This window comes from Sarcophilus harrisii, chromosome 5 (genome assembly GCF_902635505.1).
Source record: "Sarcophilus harrisii chromosome 5, mSarHar1.11, whole genome shotgun sequence".
In the NCBI taxonomy this organism is placed as follows: Eukaryota; Metazoa; Chordata; class Mammalia; order Dasyuromorphia; family Dasyuridae; genus Sarcophilus; species Sarcophilus harrisii.
In genome coordinates this window covers 8,373,195-8,397,093 of record NC_045430.1, presented here as the reverse complement: position 1 = coordinate 8,397,093, position 23,899 = coordinate 8,373,195, and the positions used below count along the sequence as shown (strand labels likewise).

General features: G+C 38.6%; 1 protein-coding gene across 5 annotated transcripts in view; it reads left to right on the top strand.

The window, feature by feature from the left end:
- SCUBE1 (signal peptide, CUB domain and EGF like domain containing 1) overlaps positions 1 to 22,821 on the top strand; it is a 216,090-nt gene extending 193,269 nt beyond the window's left edge. For all 5 annotated transcript variants that reach the window (XM_031938459.1, XM_031938457.1, XM_031938456.1 and 2 more), the window contains 5 exons: positions 1,070 to 1,231; positions 3,123 to 3,320; positions 5,262 to 5,414; positions 5,704 to 5,783; positions 13,527 to 22,821. In XM_031938459.1, the coding sequence (XP_031794319.1) occupies positions 1,070 to 1,231; positions 3,123 to 3,320; positions 5,262 to 5,414; positions 5,704 to 5,783; positions 13,527 to 13,679 (746 nt within the window). In that variant the 3' untranslated portion in view covers positions 13,680 to 22,821. The remainder of the gene's footprint in view (positions 1 to 1,069; positions 1,232 to 3,122; positions 3,321 to 5,261; positions 5,415 to 5,703; positions 5,784 to 13,526) is intronic.
- The last annotated feature ends 1,078 nt before the right edge of the window (positions 22,822 to 23,899 follow it).

Here is a 23,899-nt window from a genome sequence, read left to right as displayed (position 1 = left end):
AATGCAGTTTGGGCCATGGACCCAAAGATTTCAAGAGGGGTCAGACTATAATAGTACAAATCTGGTGTGATCCAACAAGCATTTATTAAGTATTTGCTGTGTGCAAGGAGCTGTCCTAGGTACTGAGACTAGAGAGACAAAATGAATAGCAGTCTCTTCCAGCTCCTGTGAACATACTCCCCAAGATTTTTAAAATCTTATTTTATTTCCAATTTCCATCTGTCTATCTGTCTCTCTCTCTCTCTCTCTCTCTTTCTCACACACACACACACACACACACACACTCACACACACACACTACACCCATGCATATACACTGACATAAACATATTTATCTAAAGACACACGACACAAGCATACTGACACATTTTTGTTTACCTATCTACAGATACATAAACATACATTTGAACACAGACACATTCACCAATATAGACATATATACACACAAGATGGAACCTGAAGACCCAGATTAACACAAGCAGGCCATCTCTTGATGAATTCCTCTCTCTTCTGTCTGTCAGAGTTCTCCCTCTTCCTCCAAAATGGGGAAATGAACACAACAGGCCCTGTTTTTCCTGGGTCTCAGTTTTCTCTTTCATAGAATGAATGAGACCCTTATTCTCCAGTTGACCCTTATAGCTCTCGAACTATGAGGGCTCCCTGGTAGATGACTGTTTATCTTCAGATTATGCTTAAGATAAAAGATGGGGGCAATCTGGCAAAGACTAATAAATTCTCTAGTTCAGAGGAAGGAAATAATCAGTGAAGGTAAGAGTAATCAAGGCAGGTTTCATAAAGGAACTGGGCCTTAGCTGGATTTTTAAGAACAAGTAAGATTTAGTTATAGTAAGAGAAAAATGGAGAGTTTTGCTTCTACTTAAGCTTGGAAAAAAGCAATTTCTACTTTTGGTCCACTTTTGGCAACTTGAGTATTTTGAAATATTAATCATAGAGGTCATACTTCTTTGAAAAGTTGCTCCTGGCAATGTTGTAAATGTAGTGAAGGAATGTGATACACATGATGAATTCTGTATCCAATAATAACAGCTTCTCTCATGCCTCTCTGCAGTCCACTGTTCTCCTGGTCACTATTACAACTCCTCTACCCATCGCTGTATCCGGTGCCCCATCGGCACCTACCAGCCAGAATTTGGTCAGAATTACTGCATAACTTGCCCTGGTAACACAAGCACTGATTTTGATGGCTCTACCAATGTTACTCATTGTAAAAGTAAGTCATTTCCCCTCTTCTTGGGATGCAGCCATAAATATAGCCTTGAGGAGGCTGGGATTCCATTATTGTGAAAAATAATAAAGATAATTGTGATTTTGCACTGCTAAGTAACGATTAAGATAATTATTCACATCTACATGGCTTTAATAGTTAACACACCTTTATATACATTCTTTTATTTGACTGTTTCCATTACTGCGAGAGAAGCAGGACAGGGCATTAATGTCTCCATCTTTAGAAGGAAAAATGAGGCTTAGGACTACAGGCACAGACATTACTTAGAGGTCTGGTAGCTATTACAAGTATCTAGATGTTCCAGTAGAAAGAACATTGGATTTGGGATTGGGAAGCTCTAGGTTCAAATCCAGAATCAGATACTTACTGTGTGACTCTAGATAAGTCATTTAATATCTATGTGCCTTAGTTTCCTCATTTGTAAAATGGAGATAACAGCACCTCCTTCCTAGGTTGGTTGTAAGGACCAAATGAGATCATACTTGTAAAAAGCTTTGCAAACAATAAAGCTCTGTACAAATGCTAGATAAAAGCTAGCTATTGTCCCTGCAGTGGTTCCAGGATAAATTTCTTTAAAGGCAACATGGTGCAGTTGACAGGATGAGTGTGTAATTAGAGAGCCTTGATTGAAAACCTGAATCTGCTATTTAATGACTGTGACTTTGGGCAAGTCAGTCCTCTGCTGCGAGTCTGTTTCCTCCTCTCCAGCACTGTGGATAGATAGGTCAGGGTATGAGAGGAAGGTGGAAAGGAATAGCCTATATGAGTGCTGATGTCTGTTTTGTCCCTAAGGCGGTGGCTGGCTTTTACATAGCCCTGGAAGTGATCATGCTGATATGGAAGGTAGTTGGGAATGAAAAAGAAACTGAGTCTTATTTGGAGCCCTGCTTAGCTTCCTATTTATCTTCAGAGGACTCACTTTACAGCCCCTTCTTCCCCTGTATTATTAGCAGCATTTCACGCACTTTAGTGAAGAGAAAAGCTGGCTTCCTTACAGTGTTCACAGGTCCCACAGCCACTCAGAAGGACATGGGGTAGATCTGGAAGTCTCAGACAGGAATGCTACCTCCATCACAGCCATTTCTAAATGGAAAATACACTCCAAGTTTTGAGGAACCCATGAAGTAGCATTCCAGGTTAAGGCCTAATAGTTATTGCCTGAACAAATCCTTTTCTGTCAGATGTCAGGCCTGACATAGGTCAGATGTCCTATAACCCTGAGGGTTATAGAAAGAACTGAAGATTGGTTTTAATGAATGATTTTAAATGAAGATTTATCAGCAATTTATTGTGAAGTCTCGAATTCAGTCAGCATCACAGTTTGGGTTTTAACCCACTGGATGTTCATCACTGTCCAACTAACTAGATTGGACATATATTGAAACTTTTGACTTTAATAAGATCAAAGGATTTAAAGTCTTCACTTGATAAGCTCCTGTGACAGGAAACCTATTAGCTTTGGAATAGCTCCAGTTATTTTAGAAGCATCTCCTTCCAAAAAGCTTGAATTTGTGTTTTTGTAATTTGTCCCTCCTGAATCTAGTTCTGTCCTTCAGGGTCACACAGAACCAGGTGAATGGCTCTTCTGCATAACAGCCATTCAGGTACTTATCTGAGCAATTATGTTCTCACCATCTTCTCTAACAGATGGGGGAAGGATATAAAAATGCTGTTCAGAAACCCATCAATTCTCATTCTTAAGAGCCAATGAAACATAAGCATTTTGTAGTTCACATGTGGCCAGGTGGAAGCCCAATGCCCAATTTTAGTTTCTATCATTCCTCAAACATTAAGAGTGCATAAGGATTAGAACTAGTATAAAAATGAATAAGACATGGACCCTGTCTTCAAAAAAGCTCTGGTTTCTCCACAGACCAGCACTGTGGAGGAGAACTGGGAGATTACACTGGCTACATCGAGTCTCCCAATTACCCTGGTGACTACCCAGCCAATGTGGAATGTATATGGAACATCAACCCTCCACCTAAGAGAAGAATTCTTATTGTGGTGCCAGAGATATTCCTGCCTATTGAAGATGAATGTGGTGATGTTTTAGTGATGAGAAAAAGCGGTAAGTAACTGATGATGAACTATGGGGACCTTTAAATCAAAGGACATATAATAAACTAAATTCCAAATCATTGTTATTATTATTACTACTTCCATTATATTACTATTACTACTTCTGTTTCATAAAATACCATTGCCAGAGAATTCATCATTGAATAGTGAATACTCTCTCTCCACATTTAGCTCTAAGCTTGAAGAACAAATAAATAGTAAGTCAATGGCCCAGTTTAATTTGTTCTAGTGAAGGGAAGCCCACTGAACTATCTGAGTATTGTCATTATTTAGCATTACTATTAACATCTCATTTTTTACTATTTGAAAAAAGGACTTTCCTCAAAATATCCCATGTCAGATAAATATTACAAGGATTCTTATTCACATTTTTCAAATAAGGAAACTGAAGCTTAGGGAAGGAAAATGACTTCTCCACAGTGACATAATTAATAAGTGTCAGAGCTGAAATCAGCCTAAGTCTCTTGACTCCCATTAAGGGCTCTTGCCATTAAACTCACATTTTCACAAAAGCCCAGAATCATGCTATTAATCTCTTGGGATCAATTAGAGTCCCAGTATCTCATCATTCTGTAATATATATGTCACCCAGTGTACGCTTCTCATTTTACAGATGACAGAAGGAGACATTCCCATCACATGGTCACACATTTTTTTCTAAAAGCCTTTCCTAAACTAGGTTCCTCCTAGAATTCTAGTCAGTTGTGTGAGGAACCTTATCACCCCAATGCCTTGCTTTTATCCAGACACCCTGTAGTTTTGAAGGCAATTTCATCTGTGTTATTGCCTCTGAGGAACAATGTGGCACCTTAGCAGGAGCCCTGGACTTCGTCAACAGGGTAGACTCTACCAGTCATGACCAGAGTGATTCTGGGCAATGACTTCCATCTTCTTCTCCATTGTCTTAGCCATGAAATGGAAATAATAGTTGCTGCTCTGCACTATCACCCTCCCAACATTGTTATTGAAATGAATGAGAATAATTAAAGAGACATTTGTTAAACAAGACCTTCTGGTTAGCTGGATTTTACATAAGACACTGATCCTAACCTTAAAGACTCACCTTCTACTAGAAGGGGAGGAGGAGTTATGACTTGGCAGGTACCCAAATAGGTGTGTCACAAGTTGACACGCAATGAGACAGACAAAGTCCTCTAGGAAAGCTAGGGGAGGGAGAGATCACTTTCACCTCGGAGTGAGGGCAGGTGTAGGCCTGTGAAAGGCTCACAGGGGAGATGGTACCTGTGCTATTGCACAGGTTTGCAATAGTTAGGATTAAGCAGAGAGTATATTCTAAGCATGGGGCCCATCCTGGGCAAAATGTGAAACATCAAGCGTTCTCATCTAAGGGCAAGGTATGTAAAACCTGGAAAGGTTGGAAAAAGAGGGTAGAACTCGAAAATGGAGGGCTTTACAATGCCAGGCTGAAGTTTTTATTTTATTCACTACTCCCTTCAAGACTTCTTTAGAGGGAGAATAAAATGGCCAGCTCTGTGCATTGGTTGCAGAGATGAAACTAGCTTGAGGAAGGAGAGTGTATGGTCAGGAAATCCAATTAGGAACCAGTTATGCTCATCTCGTTGAATGCCAGTGTACTCCTGAACTCCAGGATAGGGCAGGGTGAGCGCTGAGAAGATGGATGCAAGAGATGATGCAGAGGTAAAAAGCAATAGGACTTAGGTGTGAATTGGAAACAGGGAAGGGGAAGAGAAAAGCCCCAGAGACAGCCTCCAGTTTTGAACTCATGTAGTTAAGTAGTAAATAGTGGCAAAAAGGAAAGACCCTCCTTCTCAGGGTGTCTATGGCACCCTCACACTGGGAAGCACTATGATCTTTACCTTAATTGCAAATGAATCTCATGGCAGTGTCAGGCAGATTCCAGGGGGATAGAGGATGGCCTCCAATATGGTGTGTCTGCTTCCCTTTGCAGCTTCCCCTACATCCATCACTACTTATGAAACATGTCAGACCTACGAGAGGCCCATAGCCTTCACATCCCGGTCTCGAAAGCTGTGGATCCAGTTTAAATCAAATGAAGGGAACAGCGGCAAAGGATTCCAAGTACCCTATGTGACCTATGACGGTAAGGCTGGAATCATTTCCCATGTCTATGTCCAATCCAGTTCAATGAACATTTCCTGGGAATCTCCTACAGGCAAAGTACTCTTCTAAGTGCCAAGGACAATGAAAAAAGAAAGATCTGACCATTGGAAGGGCTGTGAGCTCAAAGTGCATGTCTGTGCTGAGAACGTCCAGATAGTGGCCATCTGCTAATTTAATAACTTCTTGACTGAGAGGGGACAAAAGGAAAGAAACACCTTAAAGCTGATGGTCTCAAATCACTTTTCTTCTTCTCTGCTTTCATTTCACAGAGGATTATCAACAGTTAATAGAAGATATAGTTCGAGATGGCAGGTTGTATGCGTCAGAAAATCATCAAGAAATTTTAAAAGTGAGTGTTTTGCTTAAATTTCTGTGGGGCATAAACATAATAACAGACCATAGAATGTAAGTAGTGTGAGAATGGAGGCTCAAAGATTGAGGATAAGAAGCTGTCTCAGAAGTTCCGATTTTGAAGGACTGATGAATCCCTAAAGCGACACCTTTATATGGATATTTATTCTTCAGGAGGCATCTGTCCATAGAATTTATATGTATATTGTCACATTAATTTGAAAATACTCAGGGCGACTGGCAGCGTAACAGAAAAGAATGGACATAAGACAGTGCTTGAAGGTTTGCAAAAGCCCCTTCCACGCATTTTATTTGATCACCGCCATAACCTCCCAAAGTGTCAAATACAGACAGCATCCCCATTTTACAGAGAAAGATTGGAGACCCAGAGAAATGACTTGCTTTGCCATTGGGCCATATGTGGTGACTATCAGAGGCATGTTTCAAGTCTCTGGTCTCTCCTGACAATGTGTGGAACTCCCATTCCACAATACAAAGGGGTGTGAGCATAGAAAACAGGAGAATGGAAGTGGAGGTTAGATGAGATGCCTCAAAATCCCCTATTGTCCTGGGTCTTTTGTAGTGGGTGTCCCAAAAGTCCTAGGGCAGTTTTAACCATAGTCTTTTAAACTACAGAAGCTCCTGGCAATTTTCCCTCCTTTATTACTCTTACTTTACTTTAATAATATTACTTTATTACTATTACTTTATTACTCCTATGCTATGTTCCCATATACCACCCTCATCGAGGCACTTACTACCTCCCTGGACTAGGATAAACGGGCTCCTTACCTCTCCTCCTGCCTCTAACCTCACCCCCATTCCAACCAATATCGTTAAGCTCCCAGAATAACTTTCCTTATATATCTATCTGGTCCTATCACTTCTCCAGCCCAAATTCCTTAGTGGCTCCCTATTGCCTACCAAGGAAAACTCTAACTTGTCTTTGACATTCAAGACTCTCCACAGTGTGGAGCCATCCTTCCCTGGGAGTCTTGCCTGGTTGTACTCCTCTCTGTGCTCCAATCAAATTGGACAAATCTTTGTACCTCAAATAATCTACCATGCCTTTGCTCAGACTGATTCCCATGCTTGAGATGTTACTCTCCCACCTCTTTGACTATCTCATTCCCATCCAAGATCAGCTCAAAGGTATCTGTCATGAAACTACCCTGCATCATAGATATACTTGATGACAAACTTTTAAGACCTCAGACCTTACCCAGTACTTTGCATCTCCCTCATGAGATTATTATTTTGTGTTTTAGCTATCTATACATATCTTAGCTCCCTTAGGTTGGGAACCTGGTCTTATTTTATTAAGATTACTATTATTATATTATACATATACATTATATACTATTATTATAGCTAGGATACATATATATATATCATTTTAAAGTTTGCAAAGCTTTCTACAATTATTATTTCAGTATCTTTCAATGATAGCAATATCCTTTTGAGGATACCCTTCTCCCTGTTTTATAGATGGTCAGAGACAGAGAGGATCATTGATTTGGCCAGAGTTACACTTAAAGCTATTAAGTGTCAGAGGCAGGATCTGAATCTGTCTTCCAGACTGCAGGCTTAGTACTTTATCTACATCAAGTAAATGCTTATTGATGTGATTAACCATTATGCTACCTAAGTGCCTTATCTATAGTTGTTTAGATAAACTCCCAGTACAAGATCTTACATACAGTAGAAATTTATTATATGATATATTATATTTATTATATATTATGAAGGGGAATTTGGAATTATAGTGAATTGAATAGTTACCATAACTTGGGAAGGCCATTTAGGTTCTAAGCCCTTCAGTGAAAGAAGAGTTTATATAAGTCGAAGAGATTTACATTTGTATGGAGTGTCCCAAAAGTCTTAGTGCAGTCATAAGTTTTAATAACTATTAATATATTAACTTAATAGTTATTAATATGTTAATTGTGTATGATTAAATTAATTTAATGGCTATTAAAGCTTAAGATTACACTTAGACTTTGGGGACACCTTGTATTTGACTTGAAAGTTCTTTCTATCTCATGTCAATGTTTTCTCTTATTAGTCAGACAATTTGCCTCTGCTAGGGAGGTTTTACCCCCCCCAAGTTTTTTTTCTTCTTGTATCTTGTATATTTTCTAACTCCTTTGTAAGCATAGGTGTCCATATATCTGTTCTTGATTATGCTGTGTTCTCTAACAATCATTTTATTTTATTTTTTAAATTTCTAACAATTTGCCATCCACACTCTCATGCCCTCCTCTCTCCTGTTGTTTTTGCCATTTTCTCACAATCTGATTCTCCATTTCAATCTCAGGTCTAGAGAAATAGATAGATAACTTAGTCCAATTCCCCCATTTTCCAAATGAGAAATATTGAGGCATAAGCCCAGAGAAGGAATATGTTTTAATCCAGGTCACCTGCCTTCAGATTTTGGACTCTTTTTAAAATACTACAATATCTGATACAATAGCATTTAACAGAATTTTGCTTCACCATTAGAAGCACTAGAATTCCATAGTAATTCACAATCATGTTTATATCCTTTTGAAGGAAATCTACTAATATTACAATATTGGAAATGGAAAGATCTTTGCTTAGTCAGGTAATCCAAATTAGTGATTTATGTGCAAGAAATGCTTTTAGTCATGGAGTTTGAACCTAGAACTTTCTTCTTCTGAACCAGGTTTTTAAAAACAAACAAATAAAATTGTACTGGCAATGATGATGAGTTTTAGTGACCAAAAGCATCATGAGATGCAATTAACCCAAAGGCTAAATTTGGGGAAAGAAGAAATCAAAGTACCTGGATTGAACCTATACCATTAATTCAGAGAGTTTCAAAAGTTGTGTATGGAGCTATTATGAGCTGAAAACAGTGATAAATTCCTCATCAATGGAGGTGTTTAAGTGAGGTTTAGATGTTCTTTGCTATGGATAGTATAATGTGATTGGAGATTGGAATATACAATTTTGAAAGTCTCTTCCAGCTCTGCTATCCTGTGATACTTCAGCCCTAGAAAATCAGCAGCTCTATGGAAAACTAAGTATAATTGAAAGAATACTGGATTTAGAGGAGAAGTCGGAGTTCTAGTCCCAGTATTATCACTTACCAGGCAAACCAGTTTCCTTCACTGGCCCTTAATGTCTTCATTTATATAATGAAGGAGTTGAACTAGATGAAGATAAACAAAGGAAGCTTGGGGAAGGCAAGAAATGCAACCATTTAAGGTACTACATTATAGAAAGCAAAATGAAGGAGACTTTTTGATATGATTTCTTATTAATGCATATATTTTTAACTTAGAAAAATCTCATTTCCCATGCTCCTTAAGTACCTCTATTGTGATAAGACAAACCGCTCTCCATGAAAGTCTTCCTCTGATGATTCATCATGGCATAAAAGTGACCCAGTTTCTCAAAGACTGTGCTAGTGGAATGCAAGTACTGATTCTGCAAACTGTAAAGGCATTGGATAAATCCCTAGTAATATATACTATCTGCTGTCTAAGCACCAACCTAGCTAAATATAGAGTGACATTACCAACAGGCCATTCACTAAGTAATGAATTATTCTGATTATGATGATCCATTAGCAATTTTTAAATGGCCCTCAGACTGAGAATCACACTGTTTTTAGACTGTCTACAAACATTTGTTTAACTGTTAGTGTTTTAAATGCGAAGTCTTTGTCCAATGGCAAGTGAATTTGTATACACTGGAGAATATCACATTATTGACTATGAATGAAGCCAGAAGACCAAGAAGTTGCAGGTGAAATGGAAGGACAGCTCAAAGATTCTCAGAAGAGGGAAAGAAGATGTTAGTGGAGTTGATTTCATTGTGGCCCCAAAGAGAACAAGGACCATTTTTCCTGGGATCCCTAGTCACCGCCTTGTCTTGATGTGCAAGCATATGCAAACACAAGCAACCCAGAGACTCAGGGAATATGCACCAAAACATATCCAGATATATTGGTTGACTTCACTGAGAGTTGGATTTTCTTCCTAGGCTCTGTCCTCTGTTTTCTTCTCTCTCTCTCTTTCTCTCTCTCTCTCTCTTTCTCTCTCTCTGTCTGTCTCTCTGTCTGTGTGTGTGTGTCTGTCTGTCTCTGTCTCTGTCTCTCTCTTTGATTTCATCTTTTCTAATAGATTCAATTACATCTCTACATAAATGATTCCCAAATCTCTAAATCATGCTGTTATTTCTCCCAGACTCCAGTTCTGCAGCTTCAACTGTCTGCTTTGGCATTTGCACCCAGATGTCCTTGCCAACATATCAGATTTAACATGTCCAAAATGTAACTCATCAATATCCCGCCCTTCTCCCAACCTTCCCTATTTCTCTTGAAGCTAGCATCATCCTCCCAGTCATCCAGATTTGTAACCTTGGAGTCATCTTTGATTATTCTCTCCCAGCCAAGCAACTGTGAAATCTTATAGCCTAAAAGTATAGCATCTCTTGCATCTGTCCCCTTTTCTCCTGTTACATTGTCATAATAGTTAGTTTAGATTTTCCTCCCCTCCAGCCTGGATTATTGCAAGAGTCTCCTAATTAGTCTCCTTGCCCTGATCTCTCTCTTTTCAATCCAGTTTTCACAATCTGTCAAAAAATCCTTCCTAGTATAATGTATATTCCTTGCAGGCAAAGACCATGGCTCTACATACCCAGCACCTAGTAAAGAGTAGCTGCTTAAGTAGTATTTGATGAATTAAATTCCTAAGACACAGGATGGGCCATATCAGTCTTATACAAAAACCTTCAGTCCCACAGGCATCTCAAGTTTAGCACAGACCTCTTATTGTCCCCTAAAGAAAACATGGACTCAACCTTGCATTTAAGCCTTTCCATAACCTGGATCCCACCTCCTCCCCCTTATTTCACATTACTCTTCCAGAATGCTACATTCCAGTCCAACTGGATTTGTGCTTTCTATTCTTCAGGTGCCATCCTAGCTAACTTTTCTATCTCTTGTCAGTGGACACTGTTACAAGCTGCCTCCCATGGCTGGCATACATGCCCTTTTCATGCATATTTTCTAGAATCATTGTCTTCCTTTGAAACTCAGTTTATATACTACTTCCTTCATGACCTCTCCAGCTGAAAGTGATCTTTCCTTCCTCAAATTGCCTGAGAAAAATTTATTTGATTTCCTCCACTGACTTGTTTATTCTCCCTTCCTTATATGGTGCTTATCCAAGCATGTTATATTCCCTTAATAAATAAGCTCTTTGAGAGCAGAGGCTGTCTAATATTTGTCATTCTGTTCCCATAACATAGCAATGTCTTCTATATGGTAGGTAGTAACAAATGACTGTTGAATTGAAAATTATGAACAGTATTATCTCACAAACCATCAACAAGCAATAGAAGGAGAAATGACTCTTTCCTGGGTCCCTGCTCTCTATCCACATACCACCTCACTTCGCTTTCTAAATACTCTACATTAAATTAGGAATAGGAATGAAAATGCGTCTAAATCATAGTTCTAAATGTACATGCCATAGCCTTAGTAATTTATAACAGTGCCCTGACTTCTCTCTTGAGTCGCAGTCCCACAGACATCTCAAACTCAGCATGGCTAAAAGAGAGCTTTTTATATTTTCCCAAGAAAATCTTTATTTCTAAACATTTCTATTTCAATCCAGGTCCTCATCATTCTTCCAGCCACTCTGGATGTTCACAACTTCGTGGTCATCCTCAGCTCTCACTTTCCCTCTCCTCATGTCCCATATTTGCCAGGTTTTGTTCATTCTACCTCCCTACATCCATTTCCTTCTCTCCACTCACACGGCATCCATACCCTTTCAGGCTCTCATCACCTTTCATAGACTGTGAAACAACTTCTTTCTTAATCTCCCTGCTTCAAGGCACTCTCCTCTCCAATTCATGCTCCTCTTAGTGGATGCTCACTTCCTGCTACTAAATAATCTATGTGGTATCAGTAGAGAGAACACATGTACATATATATACAAAATAAACCTAATGAAAAGGAGATCAGGAAGGGCCTCATGAGAATGTCACTTGGATCAAACCTTTAAGGAAATTGGAGAGTCTAAGAAGTAGAAGCATTTCAGGCGTGAGATTTTTGTTTGTTCCTCCTTCTCAAAGAAGACCATTTTGTCAAAGAGGTGATGTCACAAGATGCAAGTGAATTGGATTTAAGTAAAGTAGGGCTGGGCAAAGTCACCTGCCTCATTTTTCCCTCCAGAGGAATCTTGTGGCCAATTCCCTCCATCTGGATCCAGTGGCCAGATACAGATCAGGATGACTGGAGATGGCCCAAGATACAGTGGGAGATCTTGGTCTTTTTGAGCTAAGGCCTTTAATAGGTCTTACCTGTTAAAAGGCACAAGAATAGGAGAGGATGTATTGCCTATGAGCACAGCAAAGTGTTATGGCCATGTCATCTCCCTATAAACTCCAGTGGCTTTCTGCTAACACTAGCATGGAGTGCATATGACTCTGTTCAACTCTATTTAAATTTTCACAGCAGAACTAGGAGAACACTGTGCACAATAAAGGCAATATTATAATCATAATCAACTATGAAAGACTTAAGATACTTTGATCAACACGATGGTTCAAGACAATTCCAAAAGACTCATGACAAAACATGCAATCCACTTCCAAAGAGAAAATTCATGAACTCAGAGTACACACTGAAACAAATTTTTTTCACTTTAGTTTTGTTGCTTTTTTTTCTTACAAAATGGAGAATGTATAACTATGTTTTCATAGTTACATCTATTCCATCCCTTCAAAACACATCATTTGACCTTGACCCCTGTACACTATCACCGTGTTTCTCTCCTTTTGCTGTCAAACTACTCCAAAGTGGATATCTGTCAGTTAGTCCCACAATAGTCCCACAATACCCACACACTCCTCAGTCCCTTGCAATCTGATTTCTGACTTTTATAGCTAAGTAAAATCACTCTCTTCAAAATTATTAATGATCCCTTAACAACTAAATCCAATAGTCTTTCTCAGTCATCGTCTTCTTGGACCACCACAGTCTCTGTTACTGTTGGCCACCTCCTCCTTCTCCTCCATACTCTCAGCTTTCTGGGTTATCTTCCTACCAATCTGACCATTCCTCAGTCTCCTTTGCTAGAGCTCAGTCACCAGCTCTCTTTTGCTCCCTGAGTGTAGGTGTCCCCCAGAGCTCTAACCCAAATCCTCTTACCTTCTTTATATATACTCTTTTTCTCATTGATCTGAATAGCTCTAATGGCTATTATCTATGCAAATGAGAATGCTTCCTGCATTGTCTTTTTTCTCTCTTTCTTTTTAGCTATTTCTGTATCTTTCTTGGATTTTCCCAGCTGTTCATTAATTTCTCAGAAAAGGCAATGATATATCTCTAGTGTCCTCCCTTTTTTGGTACTATCTCCCAAGTGCAAGACACAGGTAAAATCTCCATCATCATTTTTTCTATGAGTGTCCAGCTTTGTCTCTGATTCAGTTTATTTCATTTTTCTTCTCCAGCAACTAACCATCTCTATCCACTATCATACATGAGGTAGAATGGGAACACATTTAGTCTCCCAAGTCACTTGTGGGAGAGGTCCAGGGAGGAGATACCAGTCCCGTGATAACATTGTCACTGTTATCATTGGTTAAAGCTTATATTGGGACAAAGACAATGAGCTGGAGATGAAGAAGCTTTTAAAAAGTCATCCTCAGAATATTCTATAATGAGCATATTCCTCATGCCATTTTCTCTCTTCTTCCACAGGACAAGAAGTTGATTAAAGCCCTTTTTGATGTGTTGGCACATCCTCAAAACTATTTCAAGTATACAGCACAGGAGTCCAAGGAAATGTTCCCAAGATCATTTATCAAACTACTACGGTCCAAAGTTTCCAGATTTCTAAGACCATACAAATAACTCTCCTAGAGCTATGCAATTGGGGGATGGTTGGAGGTATTTTTGGTCCAGTCGGTTGGGGAAAGATTTTTTGTTCAGTTTTACATTTGTGTCAAATATTATATTTCCCTTCACAGTAGAAACATTTGCTGACTGTGAAAAGCTCTTCCAGAAAGCTCAGTACCATATTGAAGAATCTTGGTAACATTTCAAATTCATTATAAGCCCACAAGGGTGGATATTTTTACCTGGAAGAAAATGTGAGGAGTCATGGGGAAGCCCAGATGAAGACCATGATACATGCCTGCACCAGCAGTATCCCTTTTCATCAATATGAAAATGTCTGGTTGGAAAAATCCTTCTTTCCCCAAAACCTTTTTTATTTCCTAGGAAGCCATGCAGTACCTTTCTTCTGAGCCAAGGAGAAAGTTTTTAACCTTGATCAACCAATGCCAATACCCTGTGGGAGGGGAAGAAGTGCAGCCTGAAGAAACAGCATTTGGAATCTGAAAAGCACCTGAACTCTGTATTTGGAATTTTCAGGGGGAAGGAATTAAATTATGATGTTTCTCCCCTTAGTTTCCTAGAGACTTGGGTATAGTAGAAACCAAACAAGAAAAGAACAAGGAATATTGCTGTATAACTTGTTTCACGATCTACCAAAAATTAAGCTCCAAATGCATGGGTTTTATCCGCCCTCTTCTATTTTTCTTGAAATTTCATTCCCACACCCAGCCTCTCCTGCTTTCGACACAGTGACAACATTTGTCTGTTATTTGGACTCTGAAGAACTTTAAAATACAATGGATTAAGAGTTGTGGAGGGGAAAAGGGGCAATAGATGTTTCTCTTGACACAAAAGAGCATCTTAATTAAGTACTATATATATATAAATATAAAATATATATACTTCTATTTGTGGGTACCTTAGAAACCTTAGTGACTGTAAATATTAATTATACAGATGTCTCTTCTCCCAAATTCAATATACAGATACGCCTTTTTTTAGGTTTCCTAAAACGATTAAATCACTGCTCCAAGCCCTTGCAACTTGCTTTTATCCCCTCAAAAAAAAAAGGAGTCTACTGAGTTTGGGGAAATGCAGTTTTTCCTCAGTAAGTCTTTTCAATCTTAAATTATTTGACAAAATTAAATAAATTCCCATTTCTCTATTGCTTTAAGGAAGTGTAAGGATTTGTATGAAGAATGAAACCGGTTTAGAGAGAAGAAGCTTCTTCTTAGCCTCTTAAGAGTAAGAGAGTTCAAAGGTACCTGAGAGATGCTCTAGATCAGTGGTCCCCCTGTAAGGATCCCCGAGGGCTGCAGATTGATTTGGAAGCCACAGGTTATCATTAGCTCGGTTGTATTATATTTATTTTGCTAAGTATTTCTTAATTACATTTTTATCAGGTTCACATTCTCTGGTCTGGTGTTTGACAGCTCTGCTCTAGGTGACCCTCATATCACAGAGGAGAAAACTGAAACTGAATGGAGTAAAGGTCTTGCCCTTTAACCTCTAAGCAAATTAGTCTTTGAGGCTGGATTCAAAACCAAACCTCTCCTAGCCAAATCCAACATTCTCCTTCCACCACACTGTCTCTCAAAGGCGAAATGTCTTCTAGAAGACATTTGGAACTGGGAAACTTCTAAATGCTAAGCTCAATCACCAGAGAAATATGTAAGAATTCATTGGGTGGTTCTGAGCAGGTCTGATGAAAAAAACAAGAAAGCTTCTTATGAGGGTGTGGCCCTATTTAATTATATCCTCAGCACCTTGTTGGAAAGTTTGGTATATTAATATTGCTGACTGATGTTCTGTGTAAAGAACACTGGTTAAAGAGTCAACCTTTTAAAATGAAATGTCCTAAAACATCAGAGCCAGAAGGTTACCTAATCAAACATTTATTTATTTACATGCACAGTAACAGGCACATAGTAGACACTATATTATAAATGCTTATTCCCTTCCTCTTCATTTACAGATAAGGAAACTGAGGTGCACAAGGTGGAAAGTATCTTACCCACATCACACAGAGAGTTAGTGAATAAGCCAGACCTTAAACCCAAATCTACAGATCCTAGTCCAGAGTTCCTTCCAATGTAGCCTTCATTTCCCTTTAAAAAGATTCCAATATCAAAGGGCCTTACTTTTGGTTATTAAATTAAATTATTAAAATCAAATCCTGTCCCACTCAAGTTCAATTGTCTTTGCACATAGAATCACTTAATTTTAGGACCAGAGACTGTGGGCACTTCCATCCTAAGTCTAAGAACATATGAGGGACAGCTAAGATTGTTCAAGTCCTTCCATGGTGAAGCAGCCCACCCTTCTGGGGCTGGATATCCCCCATTATCAGGAACACCTTTAGGCAAATGGGCTGATGGATTGCCACTGAGTACAGAATATAATTTTATCACTGCTGCTTTATTCTTTTTAATCACATCCTTAGGATCTCAAGGATTCATTGATTGATTGATGGGGATGCTTCAAGCTTTTGTAGAATACCTTCATGAGATAATGTGACCATGAAGTGGCCATCACTATGATGATGTACCTCTCTGCACTCCATGCTCACCCCCAAGTCCAGTCTGCTCGGCTTTATAGGGCAGAACTGCCAGAGTTTGTGCTCCAAAGGCATGGATTTTAGGATGCCAGGGTTCTAAGGCACGATGAGGCATCTGTGGAAGGAAGGACTTTCATGGATAACTTGAAAATTGTACAGGGAAGGAAGAAATTTTAAAATGACTTGTGAATCATTCAAATCTTTCGAGTTAAGGATTTAGATTGAGATATCTGACATCTCTTAAAACTCAATATTCCCTGTTCTCAAGTCAATTCCAGTTGTCAAATTTGATGCTTTCAGTTCCTTTCCAGGTGTGACACTACATCGTATGATCCCTTCCACCTCAGACTCTTCATACGCTATTTATTGCATCACAATTTTCTGTTAGGCCAGTGACAGAAACATTCAGAAGCCAATTTAGAATGACAATGCTCAGAGAAGCCTCTTAGAAGAGAGGAGCCTGGGCCAATGCAGAGGGTGGTGACATAAGATGTGTCACCAAGAAAAAAAAATTAGGTACATACTAAAGGATATGAAATTTGTTCCTTTTTAATCCTAGATTATGAGAATTACTAGTAAGATTCAAACTGTGGGTAATATCTGGCAAGGTTCTTCATAAGACAGTAGACTTTAAAGCTGGGAGGAGCAGTAAGGATCATCTCTGTCCAGACCCCTAATTCTACAAAGGAAACCAGAAAAGGGATTCAACTTGATCATTTACAGAGGTGTTAGGTAAAGGGAACCCCTGACTCTAAAACCTTCCCTTCAGCACCCTGAAGTTTCCTGTTTGTTCAGCTTACTAAGAAATCCTAAAGGAAAATAATTATTTAGTTGCTAGGTTTAATCTGTTAGCCAAGTGACTGCAAGAGATAATTACAGAATTGAAATGAACTGAATTGAATTGGCTTGACTGAGAACAATGGAAACTAAAGCTCTGATTCTCAACTTGATCCAAAACCCAAATCTAGGCATTTTTCAACACTTCTCAAAGGCATAAACAATTAAACAGATATGTGGTCGGCTATAATTGTCAGCTGACTATTTATCTGTCATGACTGTCTGTACCTTCTCTTCATGTCCTTTAAAATATAGCTACTGACTTAACCTAAAAACCAAGTGCTGCCCTGGACTGCCTTCCCTTTTCCATCCTAGGGACCGCCACCTAGTGAAAAACTGTCAACAACGGAAGTAGAACAAAAGTCAGGAATTCACTCTGCAGGACTATGAACTTATTACTGGATCTCAAATGAGTCCATTTTCTCCTCTGGTCTTTTGACTCCTCTGTAAAATGGGGCAGTTGTGCTCACTAATCTCTCTGACATTCTAATAGTGGGGATGAAGGGAAAGCTCTGGATATGTAGCTAAGGGGGTATATAGAGGCAAACCCTTTTGCTTACTTACTATGGTATGGCCTTTGGCAAGCCACATAATATAGCTGGGTCTGTTTCTTCCTCTGTAAAATGATGTTGGACCACATCATTTCTAAGGTTCCAGTTAGCTCTAACAGCTTTGAATGTGAAAGCTGCAAAATCAGCTATTTCCCATCCACCCTAAATGTTGTCTGCAGGGTTCATGTCCAAAACATTTTTTTTTCAGATTTCATCTTACTCATGAAATATAAGCATAGTTGGGTTTCATTTCCTAAGGACAACATCTATGAATTTAAGGTAGTATTGTCTCTGAAGCAACAGACTTACCATTCCTATCTATGCCTTTGCCATGACATCCTTAAAATCCAAGATTATGCTGAAAATTAAGGTCATTTATCATTGCCACCATCCCACCAAATCTAGCTTAAATGGTGGGAGTCATGAAATCTCAGATTGGAAAAGATTTCTTAAATCTAACTCATTCAGCAGTGGGATTCCCTCTCAAGCTTCTACCAAAAGGCATCTAATAGATAGGGAACTTGCTAAAGCCCAAGACAGGCCCTTCCTCTTTGATAAAAAATCATGTTGTTAAAGGGAATATCTCCTGTTTTGAACCAAAATCTATTCCTCTGAAAATTCCACCCAACTTTCCTTCCTACCTTTAGCCATGGGGAATCATCTACTGTGACATCTCCTAGAGATTTCTCTTTTGTTAATCCCTTATTATACCCAAATGTGTCAGACAACCAAGGTTTAACACTGCCTGGGAGGGAAATCTGACTACCTTCAATTCACATTTCAATAACTCAGAGTTTATTAGCATTCTAGTAAAAAGTACAGCTACTTAGAATCTGTCACAAATTAAACTGGGAACTGTCCGTAGAAATGGCCTACTATTTTACACTCATTCAGGATTTCCCAATGCTGTGGCGAAAAAGAGCCCTTTTGGACTGGAGTAGAAACTTGCATCAAGTCTCTGTTCCATTACCAGCTTGCTATTTGACCCTGGACATAATCAAAGATTCCTCTGAGCTTCAGTCTACTTATCTGTAAAGTGCCTTGTCTATAGCACAATGTTGTTAAAACAATCAAATGAGGTACTAAATATAACAACACAATGAGAAATAGAAAGCATTAATAGAAATGCAAGGAATTATTATGACTCTCCTGGATGCCCACTCAAGTTGCTTTCCGTACTGCCTGGAGTTTCTGTCAGATTGTCTGACTTTGCATTCTGTCTCTGCTACTACAAGTATAACCTCAGAAATGTCACTTTCTCTCTCTAATTCTTAAACTAAGGCAGTTGCAACAGATCATCTCTGAGACTTCTTCTACCTCTCAGTCCCATAAATCTGTTAGGTACCTTTTCAACACTGAGATAATGAAGCCAGACTGGTTTAAAGCAAAAGTTCCCTGGATCTTTGGGTCACAGAATCCCAGAAGTGGAAAGGACCTTAGAAGCCATCTAGACTAATCTGAGCAAGAATTCATCTTTAGCATCCCCCTGGCATGGAAGACAGCATGATTCCTTAAGAACCAAGACTCCCAGCTACATGTATCTGGTTTTTTTACTTTATTGCTGGTGATATCATGTTCTTATTAGTAGAGACATAATAGATCTCTGAGGAGTCAAACTTTGGAAATGGAAGAAAAAGGTTATTGTATCCATGGAATTAAAGGAGAGGTTTGTCCACAAAAAGATGACTGAGCTGATTGAAGAAAAATATTCTATATTCCCTTTGACCTTTAGTTAAAAAAAGAGAGAGAGAGAGAGAGAGAGACCTAGAGATCTGAAGCTCAGCAATACCCTAAAAGAAAATACTTACCAATAAACCAACAATCCCTCATGGAGCTCCTAAGTTCTGGGGCCTGTGTCAAAACTTAGGGGGATGCCAACAAGTATAAGGTCTGGACCTGCCTGTAGGGAGCACACAATCCCACAGTCCATGAACTGTCACTTTCCATCTGGCCATGTTCCTTTGAAAATATCCTTTGTAAATGAGTACCTTCTTGTAGGCTCACTTTCCCCGAGCTCAGCATGGGCTAAGCTAAAAAACAGCTGAAGAACTTGTTGTTCATCCTTCCTTTTCAAAGAAGGCCAGTGACATTACAAGTCACAGTAAAATACTGGATGATGGATGATAGTTTGACTTGGACATGGACAGGATTTAAGGCAGGCTAAGTTGCCCAGTCATCAGTCACACTCTCTCTTCCATTGTCATTGAAGTCCAGTGACAGGACAAAAGTCAAAATGGCTGGTGATAGTCTAGGATGCAGCGAATGACATTAGCATCTTCTATGTCTGACCAAGCTCTAAGCTCTCCCTAGGAGTTGCTTCAACCATCTTCATGGCCTTTGGAACAAATTGTTCTCATCCTCTTATTCCTCTAAGGAAAAGAAGTCTCCCTTAGACACAGATCAAAAGCCAAACTCAATGTGGAATTTTCTCAAATTTGCGATGTTTCTTAGGACGGATTAACCTCAGGTTATTATAAATTAATTTATGTATATTAAATCTTCTCCTTACCAATGATCCCAATTATAAAATTAGAATCACATTTTTCTGGAAAAAACTTTGCCTCTCATAATTTATGTGGGGGACATTAATTACCACTATTCGCATTTCTTATAGTGTTCTAAAATTTACAGTGTGCTTTCTCCACTAAATATTTCTCTCACAAACCCTCTAAACCCTTTCTATGAAAATAAATAAAATGACAAATGAGAAAGCAACGTTTAACTCAAATTGACTCAAAGCATAGTTTGCTTTCTGGGATCTAAAGCTATTTTAAGATTGTAAAAACAAAGTTTTTATCCCCACTGAGGCTCATTAGTGGAAAAAATCATTTTACTTACAGATTATATTACCACTTTCCACTTCCATGGAGTCAGGAGAAAATGCTTTCAGAAAACTTTTCTTATGAAAAACCATGTGCACTCATTAAGAGACTACATTTTTGAGTGTATAGTTTCCATATGCTGTTTGACAGCATGAGTCCAACAAATGTATTCTGAATTGACATTCCATTTTTAATATCTGAATTTCACATGTAGTGCACAATAATAAATGGATAAGGGTCCCTCTTTGGTATGTTCATTCAAAAGGCTGGCTCTCTGGGAGTAAAGGGAAGGCTAAATAGCAGCAACTTCTTTCCATTTAAAATCCAAGAACAGTGGACTTCAAGAAAACACTCTATTGAGTTTTGGAAGGTGGACCTAAATGCTAGTAATCACATTGTATTTTGTCTTGAGAAAGAATTCTGTATTGTACTCAAGTTGGTCCAGGCTGTAGCCAAGAAAGAGACTTCATTTACAACAATCTATGTTTTCCTTCTGATTTTAGTGTCATTTAATTCACATTTCATTAGAACCATATCTCATAGCTGTGGATATACCATCCACTGGTGTTGACTACCATTCATGCATGTCTTCTCTTCCACATCTTTCTGTAAATCTCCCAGAAGGACAATCTAAAGTGCAGAGGATCTTCCTTTAGTTCTTTAGATATGTGCCATATGAAAACACATATCTCCAAAAGAGATACACAGCCCATATTTTCCTCTTAAATGACTGAGAAAATAGCTCTTTCTTGCTTCATGTCTTGAACATCCTTCCCTCTGTCATAATAGTTTCTTTTTATTTATATTTTTTCAAATATTACTTTTCAATTTTTTTAATCTTGAAAAGATGTTCCAGAATTGACAGAAATACATCTTAGAAAAACTAAATAAGGGCTTCATGGCTGATAATATTTTGTCCACTTGTATTTCCCTTCTCCTAGAAGTGGAGAGACTTTGAGGGCAGAGGGATGTGTGTGCATGCAGTTAATAACTTTCACTACAGAGAATCCCCATTCAAAAGAGGAAGGAGAGAGGTCTGATGGCAATAGAATGGTTTTTCATCTCTGCTGCCATCCGTGGGTAAGCAGTGGCACCTAACAGATCAGAGTTTTGTGGGAGAACTTGGGTTCCCATGTGGCCCCTGGTTGGACTGCTTTTCAGAGTTAGGTGGTGTGGTGGTAGCTACTCCCCACATTATTCCAAAAAAAAAAAACAGAAGCAAAAAAAAAGAAAACCTTTGTAGAGTACTCCCCATGAAAAAACTCCCCCCCTCCCCAAATATATGGTTATAATGCAGATAACCATAGATTACATGACCGCCCCAGGATCACACATTTTACCATGTGAGACTCTGACCAATAAATGTTGAAAACTATCTTTACACATATTTGGGGAAAAAAATATTATTGAGAAAAAAAAAAACTCTGCACAACATGACAGGGCTTGCCACATCCAGTGGACCCCAAGGAATGTTATCGTATCAACTGTGCTTAAGAGTTAAGCAATGGGATGCAAGTCCTGGGGAGATAAAAAGTCACATTTTTCTCATCACCAAAAGAATCAGACAAGCATTTTGATGTGGCCTACCCACTAGAGAAGGTGTCTATCCACTCTAGCTCTTGTCTATCTGACCCCAGGACATTAAGATAATTCAGGACTCAATAAGAATGTGGAAGAACTTGCTCAGGGGCAGCAGAGTATAATGGAAAGGTTACTGGATTGGGATCTTGGATCTGCTATTTACCACTTAGATGACTTTAATAAACTACTTTCCTTTTGTGGGCCTCAAGATCAAACTCTCTGTAAAAAGATCTGACCCCCAGGGCATTAAGACAATTCAGGACTCGAAGAGAATGTGGAAAAACATGGGCAAGGGCAGCAGAGTATAATGTAAAGGTTCCTGGATTGGGATCTTGGATCTGTTATTTACTACTTAGATGACCTTAATAAACTACTTTCCTTTTCTGAGCCTCAAGATCAAGCTCTCTATAAAAGGATAGGGTGAAATAAGATGATCTCAAAGGTCTCTCCTAATTCTGAATCCTGTGATCCTAGTTTGCTGTTGCTGGTAACTCTAAACTTTACGAACTTGTGTTAATAAACTTTATTAACTATGTAAATTATGTCCAAAAGATGATTTCCATATGAGTCTGCCCTTTTGAGGATTGAGCAATGGTTGCAAATAACTATAGTTTTGGAGAAGAGCTAAAATGCAAGAGCCTGAGATGTACCAAACCTGCCAACACCAAATGCAGAAAAGGCAGACAGAATATCCTGTGACTTATTTGCCTCAATATAACAAAAGCTTCATTTTCTATGTCAAAGCTGTAGCCAAAACATATAATTAAACTTTTCTGAAAAACACTTTATTAAAATGAACATGGAATGGACCTGTATCACTTCTCTATCTTATTTCTGTGTGATAAACACACACACACCCTCAAAAAACCAACATTTTGATGGAAGAGACAACATGCAAACAGTTATGGCCATATGACCATATGTATTATAACCTGGAAATAATGTCAGAGAGGAGGCACCAGCAGGAGAGGAACAGGGGGACTCCTTGAGAGGATAGGAAATTGGGATAGCAGCTGAATCGTAAAGAAATCCATTCACTAAGTGATGCAAGGATACTTCATTAAGAGTATTCACATATTCTAAGATAAATAAATACTCTGGAAACCAAATTTTTGTACAAAACAATCCTTTTTTCTTGCTAAATTTCATTATAAAATCAGATATATGTTCCTCTAAAGCACAATTTGATCCTAATACATGATAGAAATCTCATTTAATTCAAATAAATATTTGTAAAGCATCTATCTACAAGTACTGACTTGGGCTCTAGGGATTCAAAGATGAAATAAAAGAATTTCCCTTCTAACATAAGGGACACGGCTTGTACATTTTTTGGACCTGCCCATTTTGTAGGACAATCCCCATGAGAAAACTCCCTTCACTGATGCAGATAACCATAGGTTAAGTGACCTCCCCAGGGTCACACAGTTGGTATACATTAGAGGCAAGACTTAAACCCAGATTTCCCTGACTCTGCAGCAGAATCTCTATTCATTCATATAGATAAGTAAATCATTATGCTAGACAGAATATGATGGTGGTAAAGGTAATACCTAGGAAATTTTAACATATATTTTTAAGAAAATAATTGCTTAATAAAAAATAACTCTAAATATAAATCCAAATCCATTTGAGTTACCTTAAAATTTGGCATAATTAAAATTAAAAATTAAATTAAGTTAAATTTAAATTAAATTATTAAAAGAGCTAAAGCTCAAACAGCAGTAACAATTTCCATGAACAAAACTTACTGGACTACGTTTCCGCTGCAGCTCGCTCTGCGAGACAGAAATAGGGCCTGGGACGTTCGACCTGAGAAGATGATCACAGCGCTGGCCAGTGAGACAGAAAGCTAGATGGAAGTCCGAAGCCGTGAATGGACAGCTA